The following is a 25,582-nucleotide window of genomic DNA, read 5'->3' as shown; positions in this document are numbered from 1 at the left end:
GACTCCTCAGGACCCACGTAAGCCAGACGCACAAGGGAGCACATGTGTCTGGAGTTCCTTTGCAGTGGCTGGAGGCCCTCGCATGCCCATTCTCTCTCTCTCTCTCTTCTTTTCTCTGTCAAATAAATAAAAATAAAATATTTAAACGTCCTTTATTGAGAAACCTGCCGGTCAGCATTGGATCCCCAGTGCCCATGTAAAACCAGCACAAAAGGTGGCACATGCATCTGATGACCACCTCTCTTTCTGTTTTGTTTACAATTTTTATTTATTTATTTATTTATTTATTTATTTATTTATTTATTTATTTATTTATTATTTCAAGGTAGGGTCTCACTGTAGCCCAGGCTGACTTAGTATTCACTATGTAGTCTCAGGGTGGCCTTGAACTCACAGCAATCCTCCTACCTCTGTCTCCCAAGTGCTAGGATCAAATGCATGCCACCTTGCCCAGCCCTATTTTATTTATTAATTTTAGAGAGAGACTGAGAGACAATGGGCATGCTGGGGCCTCCAGCCACTGCAAATGAACTCCAGACGCATGAGCCACCTTGTGTATCCAGCTTTATGTGGGTGCTGGGGAATCAAACTGGGATCCTTAGGCTTTGCATGCTTAATTGCTTAGCTATCTCTTCAGTCCCCAAGTTTTAAAAAATATTTTATTTTTTATTTATTTATGTGAGAGATAGAAAGAGAGAGAATGGGGTGCCAGAGCCTCCAGCTGCTGCAAACAAATTCCAGATGCATATGCCACCTTGTGTATCTGGCATAAGAGGGTCCTGGGAAACCTGGGCCCTTTGGCTTTGTAGGCAAGCATCTTAACTGCTAAGCCATCTCTCCAGCCACATTATTTATTTATTTGAGACAGAGGGGGAGAGAGAGAGAGAGAGAGAATGGGCACACCAGGACCTTCAGCCACTGCAAACAAACTCCAGACTCTGGCTTACATGGAACCTGGAGAATCAAACCTGGGTCCTTAGGCTTCACAGGCAAGCACCTTAACTGCCATTTCTCCAGCCCTCTTCTTTTTCCCCTTCATGTTTTTGGAGGTGGGCAACAATAGGAATTTTATTAATTTTTTTCTAAATTTTTATTAACATTTTCCATGATCATAAAAAGTATCCCATGCTAATACCCTCCCCCCCACTCCCCCCTTTGAAATTCCATTCTCCATCATATCCCCTCCCCATCTCAATCAGTCTCTCTTTTATTTTGATGTCATGGTCTTTTCCTCCTATTATGATGGTCTTGTGTAGGTAGTGTCAGGCACTATGAGGTCATGGATATCCAGGCCATTTTATATCTGGAGGGAGCATGTTGTATGGAGTCCTACCCTTCCTTTGGCTCTTACATTCTTTTTGCCACCTCTTCTGCATTAGACCCTGAGCCTTGGAAGGTGTGATCATGATGTTACTCAGTACTCCAGTCACTTCTTTCCAGCACTATGATACCTTCTGAGTCATCCCAAAGTCACTGCCATCTGAAAAGAGAAGATTCTCTACCCAAAGTGAGAGTAGCATTAACATAAGGGTATGAACATTAAGAGAAGTGCTTACTGGGCAGTTTGATAAGCATAGTATACACATTTAGCTAGACAACAGCAGATGTTACACCCCTAGAGCTCATGACTAACCCTGATTTAAGTTTTCAGTATCAGGGATGTATTCCCTCCCTTGGAGTGGGCCTCCAGTCCAATTAGACGGCAGTTGGTTTCCACTATGACAGACGTGCCACTATTCCACCTGTTGGCTCATTTGGGCTGGCTGGCCAATTATAAGGCTTCCAGTGTCCACTGTTGAGTATCTTCACTGGTGGTATCTCTTTCTCTCACTGAACTACATGTAGAATGGTTTCTTCCAGCTTTCTGTCAGCTGGTCTACATGGAGGAGGTTATCAGCATTTTTTTTTAATTGACAACATCCATGATTGTAAACATTATCCCATGATCATTCCCTCCGTTCCCCCACTTTCCCCTTTGAAGCTCCACTCTTCATAATATCCCCTCCCCCTCTCAGTCAGACATCATATATATATTTTTAAAGATGCTGGGCATGGTGGTGAACGCCTTTAATGCCAACACTAGGGAGGCTGTAGGAGGGTCGCTGTGAGTTCCAGGCCGGCCTGAGAGTACACAGTGAATGCAGGTCAGCCTGGGCTAGAGTGAGACCCTGCCTCAAACAAAAACGAAAAAGAATGCATGCTGGAGGTTTAGCTCAGTGGTAGAGTGTCTGCTCAGGATTTATCCTCATCACTGGTATGGGGGAACCGTGAGGAAGGGACATGGAACACCTCACTTTCAACAAGATTTTAAAACCTAGCTGTTGTCTCTCCCCTCCTCCAAGGACATTTCAACCAGATTAACTAGGGAGGGTATGCGGGGCGTGAAGGAGATAAACCCTTCAGCCTCCGCACCTCACCCAACCCACTCCACTGAGGTGGGCCATATGCCAGGATTAGCCCAGAGGCCTGAATGAACCAGAGAGGTCATGTTCCTGACAGCCCAGCACGTACAAAGAATCAATCCTTCAGCTCCTGTTTCCCAAGGCTACGAGCTAGAGACAGTAGAGATCCCCATGAAAGGGGTAGGGGATCACCTGGGGATAGCCCAGGGGCTGAAGGGTCCTTTTCCCAGTTAGCTTCAGAGCAAGCGCTCTGGGTGTCAGCCACATTCTCTGAGCCAAGTCCCAGAATTTATTTCAGGACTTGCTTCGCCTACTCTCCCTGACGTCTGTGAGAAGCTGCGTGCTAGGGAGTCCTCACCATCTGCCAGCCTCCACCACCAGCCAGGCAGCCTCCCGCGGTGAGCCTAAGTCACGTCCCACCCAAGCAAACCTCCACTAAGTTACTAGTGATTTTATTTCTTGCCTCCTGCAGTGCATACACCTCAGCATGAAGAGACACCTTGAAATTGAGCAGTAGAGGATGAACAGGCTGGATGAAACTGACCTCCCCTCAAACTTTCCCTACACAAACACAAACATTGACACTATCAACAAATACTTTAAAAACATACCACCTTTATCAGGAATGGTGACTCTTGCAGAGTTCTAAGTCACCCTGTGACTACTTAGTGAATTCCAGATCAGCCTAAACTAGAGGGAAACCCTACCTCAAAAACACAAAAATAGCCAGGCATGGTGGCGCACGCCTTTAATCCCAGCACTTGGGAGGCAAAGGTGGGAGGATTGCCGTGAGTTTGACGCCACCCTGAGACTCCATAGTGAATTCCAGGTCAGCCTGGGCTAGAGTGAGACCCTACCTCGAAAAATAAAAAACAAAAAAAACAAAAACCCATAAAAACAAAAACAAAACAGCCAGGCGTAGTGGTACACACCTTTAATCCCAGTACTTCAGAGACAGAGGTAGGAGGATCCCTTTGAATTCAAGGATACCCTGAGACAACAAAAGAACCCCAACTTTTGTCATAACAATTACACTTTTAGCAATTGATTGACCTTAGAAGAAATCTTCCCAGGCTGGAGTGATGGATTAGTGGTTAAAGTGCTTGCCTACTAAGCCTAAGAACCCAGGTTTGATTCCCCAGTACCCACATACGTCAGATGCACAAGTTGATGCATATGTCTGGATTTCAGATTTCATTTGCAGTGACTAGAAGCCTTGACATGCCCATTTTCTCTATCTGCCTCTTTCTCTATCAAGTAAATAAATAAGTAAATTACATATTTTTAAAAAAGAGGGCTGGAGAGATGGCTCAATGGTTTATTTGCTTTCCTACAAAGCCTAACAACCCAAGTTTGATTCCCCAGTACCCATGTAAAGCCAGATATACAAAGCAGTGCATGCAGCAGGAGTTCACTTGCAGCACCTGAAGGCCCTGTCCTGACCTTCTCTTTGTATATCTCTCTCACTGTCTGTATCTCTCTGCTTGGAAATAAATAAATAAAATACTTAAAAAAAAAAAAAAAGAGCCAGGTGTGGTGGTCCCAGCACTTGGGAGGCAGAGCTGGGTGTGGTGGTATATGCCTTTAATCCCAGCACTTGGTAGACCGAGGTAGGAGGGCTGTTGTGAGTTTGAGGCCATCCTGAGACTATACAGAGTAAATTCCTGGTTAGCCTGGACTAGAGAGTAAGACCCTATCTCAAAAAACAACAACAGGGCTGGAGAGATGGCTTAGCAGTTAAAGCTCTTGCCTGCGAAGCCTAAGGATTCAGGTTCGATTTTCCAGGTCCCATGTAAACCAGATGCAAAAGGTGGTGCATGCATCTGGAGTTCGTTTGCAGTGGCTAGAGACCCATTCTCTCTCTCTCTTAAAGAAAGAAAGAATGAAAGAAAGGAAGGAAAAAAAAGAAAGAAGAGAAAAAGAAAGAAAGAAATACATACATGCAGGGGCTGGAGAAGTGGCTTAGTGGTTAAGGAGCTTGCCTGGGAAGCTTGAGGATCCAGGTTCAATTCCCCAGTACTCACATAAGCCAGATGCACATGGTAGCGCATGCATCTGGAGTTTGTTTGCAATGGCTAGAGGCTCTGGTGCACCCATTCTCTCTCTCTCTTTCTTTTAATAAATAATACATGCAAAGAGGTTCATAGACCAGCCACATCCTGTATTCAATACTAAATTTGTTTTAAATGATGATAAAAGCCTAGTCTGCAGGCTCATGCCTTTAATATCAGAGGCTAAGAGGATTGGTGTGAGTTTGAGCTAGAGTGAGTTCCAGGTCAAGCTGGTTTAGAGTGAAAACCTGCCTCAAAAAAAAAAAAAAAAAAAAAAATATATATATATATATATATATATACACACACACACACACACACACACACACCTCCACCCAATCAATGATTCTCATATGATCCTCAAAAAGAATAAGAAAAGTCATAAATGAATCATGTGCAAGATATAAATGAAAAATCTGAACTGTATAACAGAAGAGCTTATATAATTTTCTGAGTTATAGAGACCCACCTTCTTTGCATATGTCAAGAAAAATATCTGGAAGAAGATTTAAGACTTGCTACATAGTTAGCCCTGAAATTTAGACTAGGGGGTTTATCAATTTTCTAAATGTAGGGTTCTTTCACAATAAAGACCCATTACCTCTAATAGGGAGAATAGAATAGGAAAAAATTTTAAAGGAAGTGACTGGTATGGGGGATATGTAGCTAAATGTAGAATGTGTGCTTAGCATATGGGAAGTTCTGAGTTCAGTCCCCAGCACTAAAATAGGTAACATTTTGTTGCTGATCCCCCTCAAGATATGGTCTCTCTCTCTAGCCCATGCTGATCTGGGATTCACTATGTAATCTCAGGGTGGCCTTGTTTTCATGGTAATCCTTTTACGTTTGCCTTTGAGAGCTGGGGTTAAAGGTGTGTTCCCCCATACCTGGCTTACTGCTGCTTTTGAGAAAGGATATTATTTTGTATCCAGGCTGGCCTAGAACTCATGATGCAGCCCAGGTTGGTCTCAAGCACACAGCAATCCTCCTGCCTCAACACAGAGATTATAGGCATGAACCACCATGCCCAGCTAAATAATTTCTTTTCCTTGTGTGTGTATGTGTGTGTTTTGGTTTTACAAGGTAGAGTGTCGCTTGTTCTAACCCAGGCTGACCTGGATTTCACTGTGTAGTGTCAGGCTGGCCTCAAACACATAGCAATCCTTCTACCTCAACCTCCAGAATGCTGAGATTAAAGGCATGAGCCACCATGCCCGTTTTTTTCCCCTTAAATAATTTTTAAATATCTTTATGTGTATGATGTATGTGTGCTGTGCATGTGGATAGGTGTTCATATATGTAGGTGCACATGAGTGTGTGAGTCTGGAGATGAGAGATAAACACTGGAAGAGTAAGACATCTGCCTCAGTTGCTCTCATCCTTAATTTTTCTTTCTTTTTCTTTTCCTTTTTTTTGATTTTTCAAGGTAGGGTTTCACTCTAGTTCAGGCTGAGTTGGAATGGAATTCACTATGTAGTCTCAGGGTGGCCTCATACTTTCAGCGATCTTCCTACCTCTGCCTCCTGAGTGCTGAAATTAAAGGTGTGCCCCACCATGCCTGGCTTAAATATTTTATTAAAATACTATTATTATTAAGGGGGAGGGAATTACCATGGTTTATTGTCTTATCGCCAATAATTATAGAAGTTGTCAATAAAAAATTAAGAAAAATAGCCTGGTGAGGTGGCACATGCCTTTAATTTCAGCACTCGGGAGGCAGAGGTAGGAGGATTGCCATGAGTTTGAGGCCACCCTGAGACTATAGTGAATTCCAGGTCAGACTGAGCTAGAACGAGACCCTACCTGGCAAAACTGAAAAAATAAAAATAAATAAATTTTATTAACCCCCCCTCCCAAAAAAAAGCTGGGCCTGCACTTGGGAGGCAAAGGTAAGAGGATGGATCACTGTGAGTTTGAGGCAAACCTAAGACTACATAGTGAGTTCCAGATCAGCCTGGGCTACAGTGAAACCCTACCTCGAAAAAAAAAAAATATTTGTGAGCAGAGAGAGACAGAGAGAATGGGTGTACCATAGCATATTGTCACTGCAAAGTAACTCCAGATACATGCACTATTTTCTGCATCTGGCTTTATGTGTGTAGTAGGGAATTGAACCCTGGACAGCAGATATTGTAAGCAAGTGCCTTCAACCACTGAGCCATTTCTCTAGCCCAATAATTTATTCTAAAAAATTATTTATTTACTTATTTGAGAGTGAGAGAGAAAGCATGGGCACGCCAGGGCCTCTAGCCACTGCAAATGAACTCCAGATGCATGCGCTACCTTGTGCATCTGGTTTATGTAGGTGCTGGGGAATCGAACCTGGGTCCCTGGGCTTGGCAGGCAAGTGCCTTAACTGCTAAGCCATCTCCCCAGCCCCCAATAATTTATTTTAAAGGAAATAAAAAGTATATTCTTGTAGCTCAGGTAGGGGAGGGAGTCCTATGTTCAGCAGACAGCTGTGGTAATGCAGTGCCAAACCCTCCTCCCAAGGATTGTGCTTGGCTTGGACCCCCTTGCTGCCTGAGCTCCTCCCCTTCCACTGCCCTCTGCTCCACCAGGGCCCCTGCCCTTCAAAGCAGCAGGCCTCCTCTGCTTGGTATCCACCTTAGGAAAGACTCAAGTGACCCCCCCCAAAAAAAAAAACCCTCAAATGATACATGATCAATAAGAATGGAGGGTTCGGACTTCTGCCCTGATTTGTGGCTAGAGCTGTTAGCCTTTGGAGATAAAACCTCTCACTCCCCAGGAAGGGAGTCAGGGAGCAGTGGGAAAGCTGTTCTTAATCTAATCACCCAGAGGGAAGCGGCAGGGATGGAGGGAGGAGTTGAGAGCTCTGCGCACAGGACTTGCTCCTTGTCTCCCACTTTTTTTTTTTGGTGTTTCCAGGTAGGGTCTCACTCCTACCTCTGCCTCTGGGAGTGCTGGGATTAAAGGTGTGCACCACCAGGACCGGCTCTCCCACCTTTCCTTGCTTGCTTGGGAGCCAGGATCTGGACGCTGCCCTGCATGTCCTTGGGCAAGTCACTGGCCACTCTGGGCCTGAGGGGCTTCTCTCCTCATTTCCTTTCTCTCTTCCTTGAGCACCAGTAGGATATGAAGGAGGAGAAAAAGGGCATCGGATGGCTGGGGGGCCAGGCCTGGGGACACACTCCTTTAATCCTAGCACTTGGGAAGCAGAGGTAGAAGGATTACCAAGGCCAGCCTGAGAATACATAGTCAATTCCAGGTCAGCCTGGGCTAGAGCGAGACCCTACCTGAAAAGCCAAAAAAAAAAAAAAAGAAAAAAAAGAAAAGGGCATAAGTGAGAAAGTGGGGGACTGCTGCCATCTTTGACCCTCATGAGGAGGGACTCAGGAGAAACACCCTCTATCTGGATTCTACATTCAGACTTGTGCAAGGCAAGAGAGTGGGTGGCCAGTGGGAAAAAGGGTGACTCAGAAGGGAGCCCCAACTCTGGGCCTGCAGGTTTCCACTAACTTCTTTCACAGCAACCAGTCACAACCACCACTTCTGTCCTCAGGGGACCTCTCTCCTCAGAACTCATCTCAGGAACCCAGCGAGAAGCTAGGACACAATCTGACAAATCTGACTAAAGTCCTCACCCACTCCATTCCTCGCCCTTAAACAGAACCCCATGGGCAGGACTAGAGATCTGTCTCTCCCTGTCTTCTTACTGAAAACCAGAAAGGGATCCTCTTTCTTTCCCTCCCTCTTGGCCCTTGATGGGCCAAGGCAGGATTATTCCAAAGCTCCCAATGCCCACTCAGCCACACAGCGCGCTAAGATTTCCCTAGAACTCCCCTCTGCCCATCATACTATATATATATATATTTTGTTTTTCAAGGTTTAAAAAAAAAAAAAAAAAGACATGAGGAGGAAAGATCTCCCCAGCAGGGCAGAGGGTCTACCTGGCCACATCCTTGCCAGCCAGCCTTGTACTGTTCTAGACTCTACCCCAAGAAGAGAGCAATGACTCAGGTGTGTCGGGGGCCAGGAAGCACGCGTCCCGTCCGCGGCAGAACCGGCCTAGCAGCTCTGTGAGCTGCTGTCTCTTACACTGGCGCACACTTGGGCACCCTTCTGGATCCATGCCCATTCACCCCTAGCCTGCCAGAGACTGGGTGGGGGGGGCGGGGGGGGCAGTCTAAATGGGCCGGGACTCAGCAGCAAGCCTCAGCTTCTAGCAGCAAATTCCTTAGGAAGCCTCCCCCTGGACAGGAGCTGACAGAGCCTCCCCTCCCCCAGACTTTTTTTTTGTCTTAATCAGATGCTGACCCTGCTTAGAGGATCCCATGTTTACACAAAGGGTGTGGGTGGGGCTGGGGGCTGGAAAGATCTGCTTGTTTTCTTTAGTCACCACTCCCTCCCAGAAAGATTAGGAGAATCTTATTGTTCTGTGCAATCAGACACAGCTGGCCTTCAGGCTGAGAAGGACACCCTGGCAACATTAGTGTTTTTTTTTTTTTTTTTTTTTTCCAGGTAGGGTCTCATTCTAGCTCAGGCTGACCTGGAATTCACTCTGTAGTCTCAAAGTGGCTTTGAACTCTCAGCCATCCTCCTACCTCTGCCTCCTGAGTGCTGGGATTAAAGGAGTGCACAACCACGGCCGTTTAACATTAATGTTATTGTTATATCACTTGTTTTTCTAGGTAGGGTCTCACTGTAGCCCAGGCTGACCTGGAATTCACTATGTAGTCTCAGGGTGGCCTTGGACTCACGGTGATCCTCCTACCTGTGGCCTGAGTGCTGGGATTAAAGAAAGGCATGTACCAGTACGCCTGGCTCCACCTTTTTGACATAGGGTCTAGTGTCATGCAGGCTGTTCACAAGCTATGTAGCTAGAGGTTGGCTTTGCAACCCTGATTTTCCTACTTCTCCTCCCAAGTGCTAGGGTTACAGGCATGCAGTGGCACCCCACACACCAAGCATGTTTGATCACTGTTAACACTGAGGCCTGTATTTCCGCCCACTTGCCTCAGAGGTTGGGAGGGAGGGGGACTATTATTGTTGCCCCTCTGAGGAGAATAACTGCTGTTCCCATAGCTGGAAGACTCAGACTTAAGTCATCAGGCCAGCCCCAGGCCTCCCCAACACCAGCTGCTGCCACGGAGCTGTAGTCAGCAAGACTGAGCTCACTGAGGTGGCTTAGGGCCAAGGAAGAATTACCTTCCATCCTCACCACATCCCCCTGAGTACTGGAGAAGGGATGGGGACAGAATAGCTCTTTTTAGGACTTACCTACAGATAGAATTAGGCAGTGTCACCAAAGGCAAGGAAGGACCTAGAGTAACCTGAAATCTGCAAAGTCTCAGGGGCAGAAATCAGAAGATGAGGGGAGGAAATGAGGCCTAATCCCCCCCACCCCAAACCTGAGATGAGGCACTGATAGCTGAAGAGGCTTTCAATGACACTTAGGATTATTTTCACCAGCAATCTTTTAAGTATACAATCTAATTTTTGTGAGTGCTTGTTTTGTTAATTCTTCCCTCCCCGGACTCCAAGTAGAAATTCTGCACTCTCCGTGGAACTGGAGAAGGCGAGAGAAAAACGCCAGACCAAAGTAAGAGCTAGAAGTCATTAATCTTTAATAACTTACAGGCAAATGCTAAAAAAAAATGTGACACACGCGGCTTATAAAACGGGTTGTGGATCTACAAATGAGGAAGAATTCTTGGCACTTTCACACAGACACAAAAATTTAGATTATTGTGACTGGGTTCCTAAAGCAGCAGCTGGGGATCCTCCAGTTAGGGGGGAAAAGGTAAGACACTTCTCACTCACCCCGACTGCATTCACTGAACTTTCTACCCCCCCTCCAGACAAGCCCCCACCGAAATAAAAAGCTAGAGTAAGAAAATGAGAATGGGGTCGAGGTAGAGAATCAGCATTGACACTGCAGTCTCCAATCTTGCAGACCCTATTCTTCAGGGGCCAAGAAGACGCTCCACCTTCCCTCCCCGTCACTTGATGTGGCACCAAAGCAGGACCCCCATTCTCCTGTCCTTCATTGAGGTGGGCAGGTCCCGCACTCCAGGTTGACTGAAAGGCTACAGGCTCTATCAGCCTATATCCAAGTGTACTGACCCCTACCAGGTGGGGAGGGACAGTCTCAGGTCACCGTCTCTTCTTGCCCACTCGCGCGGCCTTCTTCCTCTTGAGGATCATTTCGTACAGGCGCTCCAGGCCCGGCTGCAGCCCCAGCCCGTCCACAGCGCTGCAGCCCTGCACGTGCGTGAGCGTGGCGGGAGCCAGCTCACGGACTGCCAGTCTTTTCTCCACCTCGGCTGCACTCAGTGCCCCGGGCTGGTCCTGCTTGTTGGCTAACACCAGCACGGGCACCCCTTGGTTGTCCGAGGCCCTGCTGATCCGGTGTAGCTCCACCTTGGCCTCCTCAAGCCGTTCAGTCTCCGCAGAGTCCACCACGAACACCAGCCCATCAGTCCTGCGGGTGTAAGAGCGCCACAGCGGTCGCAGCTTCTCCTGACCCCCGACATCCCACACTTGGAAGGTGATTCCACGGGATCCCCCCAAGGGCACTCGGATCTTCTCAGTGTTAAACCCCTTCGTGGGGACACTCTGGACAAACTCCTTGAACTTGAGTCGGTAAAGCAGGGAAGTCTTTCCAGCAGAATCCAGGCCAATGACCACGACATGTAACGCCTGGAAGTTGGGCAAAAAGGAGGTGGTGGGTGCCATGTCCGTCAGGTGATTCCCCATCTTTGAGATAAGGCGCAGCAAGTCCGAACTAACGAGGTCTCTCGGGGCTCCCAGTGGAGGTAGGGAGGAAGAAGAGGCCTTGAAACTGCAGGTAGTACAGGTGGGTTATCTAAAACAGAGAAAGGTCAAGAGAGAAAAAGGACATGTTTAGTAATAAAAATGTAACCTGAAACGTTTCAATGCTTTCAGCATCCAGCCGCCCACTCTTCCTTAAATCCCCCCCCCAAGCAGCTGCATGTATAAATACAGGCGTTCCCCTTCCACGGGGGTTGTGCATGAGACCCTGAGACTTAAAGAAACCCGCAGTCCTGGGGAATGCGGGCTACAACTGGGGGAAGGCCGGGCCTCCAGTGCCTCTCTGCTCCGAGCCGGCGGCGTGCAAGCAGACGCCGCGGACCTCCCTTCTCCAGGTCGGGCAGTGCTCTCCACTAGTGTCCTAACAGCGACCCCGGAGTTGCGCCCGTCCTTTACCCAGAGACCCGCTCCTGCAAGCCCTCTTCCGATAGCTTACGCCAGGACCCCGCGAGCAGGGGTGGGGGGTCTCCCAACACCCCTTTACCTGCCGCCAGGCGCGCCCCGACCTCCCGCTTCCTGCTCCGGAGCCTCGGCAGACTGCGCCGCGCGCCCGCGGCCCGGCCTTAAAATCCCTTCGGTGACGTCACGCCGCGCGGGCCAATCGGAAGCCTCGAGGCGGGGGGCGGAGACGGACGCGCTGCAGCCGCCCCGGCGCTGAGAGCGGCGCTCGCGCCATCCCCCGCCGTGGATTGATTTTTTTTCTACTTTTTTCCCCCTTATATTTGGGATGAATCTTGGGATTCATCAAGGCTAGGCGGCGGGAGGAACAAAAGGGACTGGCGTGGCCGTGTGTGACTCAAGAAGAATGTCCAAATACTCGCGATGTCACCCGACCCCTTTCTTTGCCCCAGGAGAACTCCTGCCTCGGCCGAAGGATCCACTGAGAGATGCTGGGAAGTCTCCGTCCGTGTCTTTTCTAATTCATCAGCACTAAGTTCAAACAAGCACTAACCTGATTCGCAGGGTAAAACCATTGCCCTCTGTTGGTAGTCGATTTATTTTTATTTATTTGCAAGCAGAGAGGGAGAAGGAATAGGAGCGCCAGGGCCACTGCAAAAGAACTCCAGATGCCTGTGCTTCCCCCATACCCCCCACCAGGTAGGGTGTGCCATCTTGTGCATCTGGCTTCATGTGGGTGCTGGGGAATCAGACCCCCGTCGTTAGGCTTTGCAAGCGACTCTCATTAACTGCTGATCCATTTCACCATTTCTCCAGCCCTGAGTTATTTTGGAGACAGTCTCAAACCCTCAGCAATCCTCCAACTTCTGCCTCCTGAGTGCTGGGATTTCCCACTTGTTGTCTATTATAGGAAAAGAAAGGTGCAGAAGGTCAAAGGACTTGTCTAAGGTCACACACAGGCCATTGCTGAGCAGGATTTGAATCCAGTACCCAGACGCCCACCACTTGGCTATCCATCTTCTGATGGGGAAATACCAGGGCTAGACATCGGCATGTGCAAGTCCTCCAGGGGCTCAGGAAAGCTTCCTGTGTGTATGCAGCTCTGCCAACATGGGGACAGCCTGAATCCCAACTACTCTGGAGGCTAGCATAGGCTACATAGTGAGATCAAGGCCAGCACTGGCCACTTAGCATTGCCATGTCTCAAAAACAAAAATGAAGCCAGGTGTGGTGGCACACACCTTTAATCCCAGCACTTGGGAGGCAGAGGTAGGAGAATCGTCACGAGTTCGAGGCCACCCTGAGACTACATAGTGAATTCCAGGTCAGCCTGAGCTAGAGAGAAAACCCTACCTCGAAAAACCAAAAACCAAAAAACAAAAATGAGGGCTGGAGAGATGGGTTAGCATTTAAGGGTGCCTGCCTGTGAAGCCTAAGGACCCAGATTTGATCCCCCAGTACCCACTTAAGCCAAACGCATAAAGTGGCACATTCATCTAGAATTTGTTTGCAATGGCTGGAGGCCCTGGTGTCCCCATTCTCTTCCTTTGTCTTTATCTGCCTCATTCTCTCTCTATATATATACAGATTTCTCTCTCAAATAAATAAAAGAAAGAAAATCTGGGTGTGGTGGAGCACGTCTTTAATTCTAGCACTTGGAAGGCAGAGGTAGGAGGATCGCGTGAGTTTGAGGCTACCCTGATACTATGTAGTGAATTCCAGGTCAGCCTGGGCTAGAGCGAGACCTTACCTTGAAAAAATAAAAATAAAAAAGAAAGAAAGAAAAGAAAAGAAAGAAAAATGAAGATGAGCCAGGCATGGTGGCACACGCTTTTTAATTTCAGCACTTGGGAGACAGAAGTAGTAGGATGCCTATGAATTCAAGACCACCCTAAGACCCATGTGACCCCATAGGTCAGCCTGGGCTAGAATAAGACCTTACCTTAGGGTGGGGGATATGACAAGTAGGATTGGAAGGCAGGCGTGGTGGCGCACACCTTTATTCCCAGCACTTGGGAGGCAGAGGTAGGAGGAGCGCTGTGAGTTCAAGGCCAGCCTGGGACTATGGTGGAGTGAGTGCCTTGTTGGCCTGGGCTAGAGTGAGACCCTGCCTGGGGCGGGGTGAGTGGGGGGGAATATACTGTCTGCATTAGCAAGACTATGTGGATACAAAAGCCTCAAGGGCTTCACTTGACTGACTCTACTGACTGCTGAAAGCAAACTCAGTGGCCACAGGGACAAGCATATGTATTGAGCTTCTCTAAATCAGATAAGGACTTGTAGGACTTAAGGGGAGGGAGAGAATGTGTCAACTGGGAACTTTTGGAAAGGTTTCTAGAAGTGTCTAAGACCAGTTGGGAGAGGCAGAAGACGGGGGAGGGGCTGTCGCCTTTAGTCCTCGCAGCTGCAGTCTTGTTGGACAGGATGACACGAAGGGCAGAGTGACCAAAAGGACAATGGCTAATCTCTTTCAAAGCTCTAATGTAAAGAGGATTGGAACAAGAGGAGGGAAGTCATTGGCAGACAGCGGGCCCCAACCCTTTCCTGCGTACTGGCACGTCCCAGTCAAGCTATTAACTACGCTTCCATTTGTCTCACGCCAGCCTGTCTCGCCACTCCTTCCCCCCATGCTACAAAAACCAACCACTTGGTCTCCCTAGTAGCTCAGGGAGCTCCCAGATCCCTGGAGGAGACCTTAAGAAATCAAACCAAGACTTTAGGAAATTCACTTGTTACATCTCCAGGCTGGGGATGGCAAGTTGGAGCGGTAGCGAAGGCCCAGAGGTAGAGCTGAGCATGGTGAAGCTAGGAGAGGGACAAAAGAACCACTAGCCTACAGAGTGACCACTGCATGCCAGGCTCCAGTCTCACAGCTTTACATACTTCTCCTTTGTTAATACATAACTTGGGCTGGAGAGATGGCTCAGTGGTTAAGGCGTTTGCCCGCAAAGCCAAAGGATCCGGGTTCAATTCCCCAGAACCCACGTAAGCCAGATGTACAAAGGGGTACATGCATCTGGAGTTTGTTTGCAGTGGCTGGAGGCTGGCACACCCATTCTCTTCCTCCCTCTCTCTCACTGCCTCTTTTTCTCTCTCAAAATATTTTTAAAAATGAAAATACATAACTCAAGCCGGTTATGGTAGTCCACACCTGTAATCCCAGCACCTGAGAAGTAGAGGCAGCACCATTATTACACGTTCAAGGCCAGCCTGATCTACTTAGCTTGTTCCAGGACAGCCAGGGCTATAGAGTGAGACTGTCTCAAATAAGTGACAGAGTGAGACCCTGCCTTGAAAAAACAAATAATAAGAAAATAAGCAAGCAAGCAAACAAAGGGGCTGGAGATACAGCTCAGTGGTAGTGCCCAATATGCATGCATCTTTCAGTTCAATCCCCAGCAGTTGAAAACACCAAAAAACCATAACTCGAGCCCAGGAACTAAGCACGGTTTGCCTGAAAAGAAGAAACTGTAGCCAGGCACGGTGGCATATGCCTTGAACCTAGCGCATGGGAGGCAGAGGTAAAAGAATTGCCACGAGTTCGAGGCCATCCTGAGACTACATAGTGAATTCCAGGTCAGCCTGGGCTAGAGTGGGACACTACCTCAAAAATAAATAAATAAATAAATAAATAAATAAATAAATAAATAAAATAAATAAATAAATAAAAATAAAAAGAAGAACTTGAGGCACACAAGCAAGCAAGCACACACATGAAACTAGGAAAGTGGAGCATGGTGGTGTATGCCTTTAATGCCAGCACTTGGGAGATAGAGGTAAGAGGATCACCATCAGTTTGAGGTCACCTTGAGACTAGTCAGCCTGGGATAGAGGAACACTCTGCCTTGAAAAAAAAAAAGTAATCTATCCAAGATCACCCCACTAGAAATTGTCCAGATAAACCTGGCTTTCAACAAAAGCTACAATAATTGTGGATCTGAAAATACTATACAATGCTTTACTTCTGCCACAATCTTTACAACTTCTTTAACAGTTCTCCTATAGTAAGTCTCCCAGGATTCACACCCAAAATGGAAATTGTCACTTATCTGACACAGGAAACTGAAACTGACAAGGTCACTCCACCCTTTACCTTGCATGTTTGCTGGGAAAGTGTGGCTGAACCAATGGGAAGGAGGAGTGGTAGAGGAAATTGCCTGGCTGCTCTAGACAGCACCAAGCAGTGGGCAACCCCAGACCCTCCCTATTTTTTTAGATTTATTTATTTTATTTATTTATTTACTTGACAAAGAAAGAGGGGGAGAGAGAATGGGCGCACCAGGGTCTCCAGCCACCGCAAATGAACTCCAGACTCATGAATGCCCTTGTGCATCTGGCTAATGTGCGTCCTGGGGAATTGAACCTGGGTCCTTTGGTTTTACAGGCAAACACCGTAACTGCTAAGCCATTCCTCCAGCCCATATTTATTTATTTATTAGAGACAGAGAGAGGGAAAGAGAGACAGAGAGAGAGAGAGAATAGGTGTGCCAGGGCCTCCAGCCTCTGCAAACGAACTCCAGATGCGTGAGCCACCATGTGCATCTAGCTTGTCTGGGACCTGGAGAATTGAACCTGGGTCCTTAGGCTTCTCAGGCATACGCCTTAACTGCTAAGTCATCTCTCTAGGCCCCAATCCCTCCCTCTTTCACCTGTAACTGTAGTCACTGTGTCCCACCTACTCCTTGTCCAGGTAGCTTCTCCACCATAGTGGCTGTTGTCCTTCTAGCTGTGTTGTCTAGCAGGTGAGAGAGTAATGGGGAAGGACCTATGTCATGAGCCTGATATTATCATGCAGCGTGGGGAGAGTCAGGCAGTGGGTGAGCTCATTTCATATGGTGACACATTCCAAGAAGAAAAATAAAACAGGCCTGGGGAGATGGCTTAGTGGTTAAGGCACTTGCCTGAGAAGCTAAGGATCCAGTACCCACATAAGCCAGATGCACAAAGGGGTGCACGCATCTGGAGTTCCTTTGCAGTGGCTGGAGGCCCTGCACACCCATTTTCTCTACATATCTGCCTCTGTCTTTCAAATAAATAAATCAGGGCTGGATATAGTGGCACATGCCTTTAATCCCAGCATTTGGGAGGCAGAAGTAGGAGGACTGCCATGAGTTCAAGGCCAGCCTGAGACTAATAGTGAATTCCTGATCAGCCTGGGCTAGAGTGAGACCCTACCTTGAGAAACCAAAAACTCAAATATATATTCGAGATATGGTCTTGCTCTAGCCCAAGCTGGCCAAGAATTCACTATGTAGTTGTCTCAGGGTGTCCTTGAACTCAAAGAGATTTTCCTACTTCTGCCTCCCGAGTGCTGGGATTAAAGGCATACATTACCAGCTAAAACATGAGACCCTACCTTGAAAATCCAAAAATAAATAAATATAAGAGAACTAGGAATACCTACACAAGACCCTCATAATAGGAGAAAAAGATGATGACATCAAATTAAAAGAGAGACTAATGGAAAGAGTGAGGGGATATTACAGAGAGCAGAAATATGAAGGGAAAAGTGGGGGAGGGAAGGAAATACCATGGTTTGTTGTCTGTAACTATAGAAGTTGTCAATAAAAAATATATATTATTTAATAAATAAATAAAATAAGAAATAAATAGAAGAAAGAACCCAAACTGGGCATGATGGTGCACACCTTTAATCCCAACACTCAGGAGGCAGAGGTAGGAGGATCACCATGAGCTCAAGGCCACCCTGAGACTACATAGTGAATTCCAGGTCAGCCTGATCTAAAGTGGGACTCTACCTCAAAAAAAAAAGAAAACAAAGAGAGGGGTTGGGGAGATTGCTGGCAAAGCCTGTCATTCCAGGTTTACTTCCCTAGCATCCATGTAAAACCAGACGTATGTAGTGACACATGCATCTGGAGCTTATTTGCAGTGGTAAGAGGCCCTGGCAGCATTCTCTCCCTCACCCCACAAATAATAAAAATATTGAAGCATGGGCATTGTGGCGCACGCCTTTAATCCCAGCACTCGGGAGGCAGAGGTAGGAGGATTGCCATGAGTTCGAGGCCACCCTGAGACTACAGAGTTAATTCCAGGTCAGCCTGGACCAGAGTGAGACCCTACCTCAAAACACCAAAATATATATATATATATTGAAGCTGGAGAAATGGCTCAGCTGTCAAGGCACTTGCCTGCAAAGCCTAACAACCTGGGTTTGATTCCCCAATACCCATGTAAAGCCAGATGCAAAAAGTGGCCCATGTATCTGGAGTTCGTTTGCAGTGGCTACAGGCCCTGGTGTGATCATTCTTTCTTCTGTCTCTCTCTGCTTGCAAATAAATAAATAAAAATAATAAACTATTATTTAAAAAAAGGGGGTGCAGAGCTGGGCTGGAAAGATGGCTTAGCAGTTAAGCGTTTGCCTGTGAAGCCTAAGGATCCTGGTTTGAGGCTTGATTCCCCAGGACCCACATAAGCTAGATGCACAAGGGGGTACACATGCCTGGAGTTTGTTTGCAGTGGCTGGAGGCCCTGGCACACCCATTTGTCTCTGTCTGTCACTCTCAAATAAATAAAATAAAAATGAACAAGAAAATAAAAAGGCTGTCATGCGTGGTGGTACAGGCCTTTAATCCCAACACTTGGGATGCAGAAGTAGGAGGATCACTGTTAGTTCAAGGCCACCCTGAGACTACGTAGTGGATTTCAGGTCAGCTTGGGCTAGAGTGATACCCTATCTTGAAAAAAAAAAAAAAAAAGAGAGAGAGAGAAAGAAAGAAAGAAAGAAGGAAGAGAAAAAAAAAGGGACTCATACAACCTGCCTGTCATAATGGGCTCTGGTATGAAAGGCCACACAGCTAGCCTTGTCCCTTTCCTGTCAATCATCTTCTAACCTACTATAAGCCCCAGCCAAGCTGGAAATGGACAGATGCTGCTCTCTGGTGGTTGTGCTTGATTCTGCCTGATTCCTGAAGGAAAGTATAGAGGCGAAGGAACAAGTCTCCTGGTGAAGTCTTCCTTTCAGGTCATGGCTGGGGTTTGAGATTAGGGATGGAAAATGCCCTCTCCTCAGGGTTTTTTTTTTTTTTTTTTTGGTGGTGTTGTTTGCTTCTTTATTTTTCAAGGTAGGTTTTCACTCTAGCCCAGGCTGACCTGGAATTCACTATGACTCAGGGTGGCCCTGAACTCATCAAGATCCTCCTACCTCTGCCTCTGATGGAATTAAAGGCATGTGCCACGACACCCAGCTTTTCTTTTCATTTTTAAAATTTTTATTCATTTATGAATCAGAAAGGAAGAGAGAGAGAGGGAGAAATTGAGATTGGGCACTCCAGGGCCTCTAGCCACTGAAAACAAACTGCAGATGCATGTATTACCCTATGCATCTGGCTTATGTGAGTACTGGGGAATTAGCAAGAGACCCTGGTGCACCTATACTCTCTCTCTCTCTCTCTCTCATAAAACACATATAAATAATGAGGAGCCAGAGAGATGGCTTAGCAGTTAAGGTACTTGCCTGAAAAGCCTATGAACCCAAATTTAATTCTGCAATACCCACATAAAACCAAATGCAAAGAGTGACATATGCATCTGGAGTTGGTTTACAGCAGCTGGAAGCCCTGGTGTACCCGTTCTTTCTGTCTCTTCTCTCTGTTTCAGCGTGCAAATAAATAAAAATATAAAATTTAAAATATTCAAAAATATATATAATAGATATTTCTCAGTAAAATCTAATTTCCTCTCTCCCCACTCTTTAAAAAAAACTGTTATTTTATTTGTTTGAGAAAGAGAGAAAGAGGCAGATAAAGAATGGGTATGCCAGGGCCTTCAGAATTCCAGACGCATGCACCACCTTGTGCATATGGCTTACATGGGTCTTGGGGAATTGAACCTGGGTCTTTTGACTTCATAGGCAAGTGCCTTAACCATTGTGCTATCTCTCCAACACTTCCTCTTTCTTTTTGAGATAGTCTAATGTACCCCAGTCTGGCTTCAGACTTGAGATATAGCCAAGGATGAGTGAATTTCTAATCCTCCTGCCTCCACCTCTCACAGGCTGGGATTACTACCATGGGTCACAGAACATTATTTTATTTCATCTTGGGGCTTGAACCCAGTGCTTCATACATACTATATACATATATATATATATATATATATATATATATATATATATATATGTATATATATGTATATATATGTATATATATATACATATATATATACACTATATTCTACCAACTGAGATATACCCCTCAGTCATTCTCCCACCTTAAATTTTTAGTTATTTATTTATTTGAGAGAGTGAAGCAGATAAAGAGAATGGGTGCACCAGCATCTGTTCACACCAAAGTCTAAAGCTTGGGGAGGCCTTGGTGTGGACTTGGGTGGTCAGCAAGGAGGAGCAGGGGAGAGATTGCTCAATGGTTGAAAGCACTTCCTGGAGGTCAGGTGTGGTGGCACACACTTTTTTTGTTTTTATTTTTGTTTTTCCAAGGTTTTTCACACTAGTCCAGGGTGGCCTTGAACTCACAGACATTCTTCCTACTTCTGCCTCCCAAGTGCTGGAATTAAAGGCGTGAGCCACCACGCCTGACCAGTGCACACTTTTTTTTTTTTCAAAATTTTTTTTATTAACAACTTCCATGATTGTAGACAATATCCCATAGTAATGCCCTCCCTCTTCCCACTTTCCCCTTTGAAATTCCACTCTCCATCATATCCCCTCCCCCTCTCAATCATTATCTCTTTTATTTGATGTCATGATCTTTTCCTCCTCTTATGATGGTCTCATGTAGTTAGTGTCAGGCACTGTGAGGTCATGGATATCCAGGCCATTTGGTGTCTGGGGGGAGCACGTTGTAAGGAGTCCTACCCTTCCTTTGGCTCTTACATTCTTTCCGCCACCTCTTCTGTAATAGACCCTGAGCCTTGGAAGGTGTGATAGAGATATTGCAGTGATGAGCACTCCTGTCATTTCTTTCCAGCACCATGATGCCTTCTGAGTCATCCCAAGGTCACTGTTATCTGAAAAGAGAAGATTCTCTACCAAAAGTGACAGTAGCGTTAATATAAGGGTATGAACATTAAGAGAAGTGCTTACTGGGCAGTTTGACAATACAATACATTTAGCCAGACATTATACCCCTAGGGCTCATGACAACCCGTTTTAAGTTTTCAGTATCAGGAATGTATTCCCTCCCATGGAGCGGGCCTCCAGTCCAATTAGAAGGCAGTTTGTTTCTACCATGACAAATGTGCCACTATTGCACCCATTGGCTCAGTTGGTTGACCAAATATAAGGCTTGCAGTGTCCACTGTTGAGTATCTTCACTCCCTCCCTTTGAACTGCATGCAGAAGGCTTCTTCCAGCTTTCTTTCAGCTGGTCTACATGGAGGAGGTTATCCGGTGCACACTTTTAATCCTAGCACTGGGAAGGCAGAGGTAGGAGGATCACCATGAGTTTGAGGCTACCCTGAGACTAGATAGTGAATTCCAGGTCGTCCTGGGCTACAGTGAGACCCTGCCTTGAAAGAAAAAGTAAAATAATAAAAGCATTTCCTGAGCTGGAGAGATGGCTTAGGTTCCCTAGGGCCCAGGTGAGCCAGATGAGCAAGTGTGGAACATGTATCTTGAGTTTGTTTCCAGTGGCTGGAGGCCCTGGTGTGCCCATTCTCTTTCTCTCTCTCTCTCTCTCTTTCTCTGCCTCTTTCAATATTTATTTAACAAAAGCACTTCTTGTGCAAGCAAGCATGAGGACGAGGAGGCCTGAGTGACTGTTGGAGTTTGATCCTCAGGACCCACATATATAGCCGTGGGTGGCCATGCACTCCCGTAACCTGTCCTTTGGCAGCCTAGAGAGATCCAAGAATTGCTGGAGCTCGTGAAAAAAATGGCAAGCTGCAGGATCTGTAAGAGACTCCAGCTCAAATCACAATACTTGGAAGAGTGATGGAGTCAACACCTGACAGTCTTCTCTGGCACCCACGGACTGCAGGGAGCACATGTGTGACAACTGAACACATATGCATGCATACAGTACACACTACACACACACACACACAGGTCATGCATGGTTTAGAGTGATGGAGATCCTTGCTGGGTTCTCAGTGGGCTTAACTTGGGTGGCTAAAGGCCCAGACAATTCAAATGGCCACTCCTGAGTCAGTGGCCTAAGTTCCTTGTTCCATGTCAAAGAGGAGTGAAGGGACTGGAGAGATGTCTCAGCAGCTGAGGCATTTGCCTGCAAAGCCTAGTGACCTACATTCGATTCCCCAGTACCCATGTAAAGCCAGATGCAGAAGGTGGCATGTGCATCTGGACTTTGTTTGCAGTGGCAGGAGGCTCTGGTGTGCCCATTCTCTCTGTCTGTCTGTCTGTCTGTCTGTCTCTCTTTGGTTTTGTCAGTCTCTCAAATAAATAAGTACTATATACATAAATATATAATAAATATATAAATATATCTATAATATTATATATTATAATATATAATAAATATAAATAAATAAATACTATATATATATTTATAATATTTATTTATTTAGGTTTTTTGAGGTAGGGTTTCATCCTAGCTCAGGCTGACCTGGAATTTACTATGTAGTCTCAGGGTGGCCTTGAGCTCATGGTGATCCTCCTACCTCTGCCTCCCGAATGCTGGGATTAAAGGTGTGCGCCACCACATGCAGCAATATTTTTGCTTTTTTGAAGTAGGGTTTCTAATTAAAAAAAAAAATGAAGTAGTGTCTTGCTCTACCCCAGGCTAACCTGGAACTCACTCTGAAGTCCCAGGCTGGCCTCTCAAACTCATAGAGACCCTCCTACCTCTGCCTCCTGAGTGCTGGGATTAAAGGCATGCACTGCCACAGCCAGGAAATTTCTTTTAAAATATGCATACATATATTTATTTTTTAAATTTATTTGAGAGAAAGAAAGAGGTAATGAGAGAGAGAGAGACAAAGAGAGGGAGAGAGTGCATACCAAGGCCTCTTGCAGCTGCAAATGAACTGCAGACTCATGTTCTTTGTGTGTTTGGTTTTGTGTGTTTGGGGAATTGAACCCAAGCCAGCTAGCTTTGCAAGCAAGCAAGCACGTTTAACTGCTATGGCATCTCTCCAGCCCCTTACTTTTTAAAAAATTAATTAATTTACTTATTCATTGAGAAAGAGTGAGACAGAGAGAATGGGCCTCCAGCCTCTGCAAACGAACTCCAGACACATGTACAACCTTGTGCATCTGGCTTATGTAGGTCCTGGGAAATGAACCTGGGTCCTTTGGCTTTGCAGGCAAGTGCCTTAACTGCCAGGCAGTCCTTTTCACCCACCCCACTGCTTTTCTTTTTTTTCGCACATGTATGTATGTTTGATGTGCAGGTGTACATGCATGATCCCGTGCAAAGGTGCATGTGGGTGGATGGGGACTAAAGGTTGACGTTGGGTGTCTTCCTCAGTTGTCCTCCACCTCACACATTGAGTCAGGGTCTCTCACTTGAACCCAGAGCTCACTGATTTGACTAGTCTAGTTGGCTAGCTTGTCCTCTGGAGCGCTTGCATTATAGATACATTGCCATACCTGCCTGATATTTATTAGGTGCTGGGGTCTGAACGCAGGTCCCACAGAGCACTTTTCTTATTTATTTATTGTGTGTGTGTGTATGTGTGTGTGTGTGTGCACGCGCGCACGCACGTGCAGATGCACAAGCACCACCTGCACAGGCCAGAGGAGAGCATCAGGTGAAGTCCTCTGCCACCCTTCAGCTAGTTTCCTTGAGAGGAGCCTCTCACTGAACACGGAGCTACCATCATAGGTGACATTGGCTGACCAGAGAGGCCCAGCAATTCTCTTGTCTCCGACTCCTGCAGAACTGGGGTTACAGGCTTGAGTGGTCTCAGCTTTTTACTGGATTTTTGGGGATCAAACTCAAGACCTCCCAGGCCAAATGCTTTTATCCAATGAGGAATCCACCCCCCACCCCAGCCCCTACTTATTTGTTTGAAATGCATCTCATGTAGCCCAGGGCTGGCCTAGAACTCACTGTGTAGCTCTGAATGACCTTGAACTCTCTCTCTCTTTTAAGTATTTCTTTGAAAAAGACAGAGAGAGAATGGCCCACCAGGACCTTCTGCCACTGCAAAGGAACTCCAGACACATGCACCACTTTGCATCTGGCTTTATGTGGGCACTGGGGAGTAAGGCTTTGCAAGGAAGTGCCTTCTTTAACCGCTGAACCATCTCTCCAGCCCCAACCTTGATCTCCTGATCCGCCTGTTTCCACCTCCCAAGTGCTGGGGTTACCGGTGTGTGCTACCACTACCACTGGGCCGTCCTGCTGCATTCCTGCAGAACGGACCGGGATTGAGGGACAACAACCAGTTGTTCTCATTTTCTTGACATTTGGAATTTACTCTGCCTGAGGTCCAGCATAGTTCAGAATGGCAGGGAATGAAGACACGGGAAGCTGTGTGGGATTGGCAACTAGAGGTGCCTGTGACCTTGAGGGAATGGAGACCGGAGTCTTCAGCCTTTCTCTCCCAGTTATTCGGTGTAGCCAAGATGGACTAAGGCGGTACCACGGCGGACCGGTATGAAATGGAGACCACAGGCCGTAGAAGAGACAGCCACAGCCCGGATGCACCCTACCTAAGGAGAGCGCCCTCGCCAAAGAAACAAACTACAATTAATTTCACTTGTCTCTCTTTCTGTTTTTTTTTTTTTTTTCCGAGGTAGGATCTCTCTCCAGCCCAAACTGGCCTGAACTCACACTGATCTTCCCACCTGTGCCTCCTGGGTGCTGGCATAAAAGGCGTGCACCGCACCCAGCCCTGATGCACGCCCAGCGACTGCAAGAGCTAGAGCCATGCCGCGGATTCCGGCGGAGCGGGGCGGGGCATGCAAATATGACGGCGGAGGGCTTCCCGCGGAACTATGGGAACGGGAGAAAGAATTAAAAATTCTCCAAACAAGAGATTTCAGAATTTGTTTTGCGGATGAAATATTGTGTCCGTGATACGCTGTTGGGATGAGATGTATGTTTCGAGGCGCATGCGTTTGCTCACCGTGAGCTGAAGGTGTGTGGGGGCTTCAGTGCCACGGGTGCAGTGGAACCGTCGGTATCGCTTCTCGGCCTTTTGGCTAAGATCAAGTGTAGTATCTGTTCTTATCAGTTTAATATCTGATACGTCCTCTATCCGAGGACAGTATATTAAATGGATTTTTGGAGCTCGGAGTTGGAATAGGAGCTTGCTCCGTCCACTCCACGCATCGACCTGGTATTGCAGTACCTCCAGGAACGGTGCACCCCTTCGCGGGAGTTTACTGAGGTTTTAAAGACAGATTACGGATGTCTGGCAACATTTAGTTCTGGCTGGTGTTCTTGATGCCTGTTGTTAGGAGAAAAGCAAAGAGAGGAAATGTCAGTATTTTAAGGTTCTTGCAAAAGAATGGTATATTTTTTATAACTGAGTCTTGAGGAGCTAAGCTGGTTTCAAGCGCACGGCGATCCTACCTATTCCTCCTCTGAATCTGACCCAAAAGAACTTAAAACTAGACCTTCATATGATAACCCCCCACCCAAGGCCATCCATTTTCCTGCAAATTTCATTTCTCATGACCATTGTATGTATATATACCACATCTTCATTAGTCATCGTTTGATGGACATCTGGGCTGATTTCATTTCCTACCTTTCTATATTTATTTATTAGAGAGAGAATGGGCACACCAGGGCCTCTAGCCACTGCAAATTCCAGATGCATACAGCACCATGTTCACCTGCTTTACGTGGGACCTGGAGAATCGAACCGGGGTCCTTAGGCTTCACAGGCAAGCGCTTAACCGCTAAGCCATCTCAGACAGAGGGAGAGAAAAAGAGAGAGAATGGGCATCCCAGGGCCTCCTGGTCACTGAAAACAAACTCCAGAGGCATGCGCCGTCTTTGTGCGGGTTAAACCCCCTCCCTATTTTTTTTTCGAGGTAGG

General features: G+C 46.7%; 1 protein-coding gene and 1 non-coding gene across 2 annotated transcripts; one reads left to right on the top strand and one right to left on the bottom strand.

Annotated features, from left to right (window-relative positions):
* Positions 1 to 10,017: 10,017 nt before the first annotated feature.
* On the bottom strand, positions 10,018 to 11,819 carry Arl4d (ADP ribosylation factor like GTPase 4D). Its single transcript, XM_004655066.2, has 2 exons — positions 11,733 to 11,819; positions 10,018 to 11,282 (listed from the first exon to the last, which is right to left on the bottom strand). Exon 2 carries the CDS (start codon positions 11,171 to 11,173, stop codon positions 10,571 to 10,573), a length of 603 nt encoding a protein of 200 aa, XP_004655123.1. The 5' UTR covers positions 11,174 to 11,282; positions 11,733 to 11,819; the 3' UTR covers positions 10,018 to 10,570.
* Positions 11,820 to 24,717: 12,898 nt separating this feature from the next.
* Positions 24,718 to 24,908, top strand: LOC123463639. Its single transcript, XR_006639043.1, has one exon. It is a non-coding gene; the product is annotated as a U2 spliceosomal RNA (small nuclear RNA).
* Positions 24,909 to 25,582: the final 674 nt, after the last annotated feature.

The sequence above is a fragment of the Jaculus jaculus genome, chromosome 9 (genome assembly GCF_020740685.1).
Source record: "Jaculus jaculus isolate mJacJac1 chromosome 9, mJacJac1.mat.Y.cur, whole genome shotgun sequence".
Classification (NCBI taxonomy): domain Eukaryota; kingdom Metazoa; phylum Chordata; class Mammalia; order Rodentia; family Dipodidae; genus Jaculus; species Jaculus jaculus.
Note: the sequence above shows the minus strand (reverse complement) of the source record. Positions and strands in the feature narration are given on the sequence as shown.

Bases quoted from the DNA above. Each gene is read 5' to 3' on its own strand.
- Arl4d (XM_004655066.2), bottom strand. From the start codon at position 11,173: ATGGGGAATCACCTGACGGACATGGCACCCACCACCTCCTTTTTGCCC.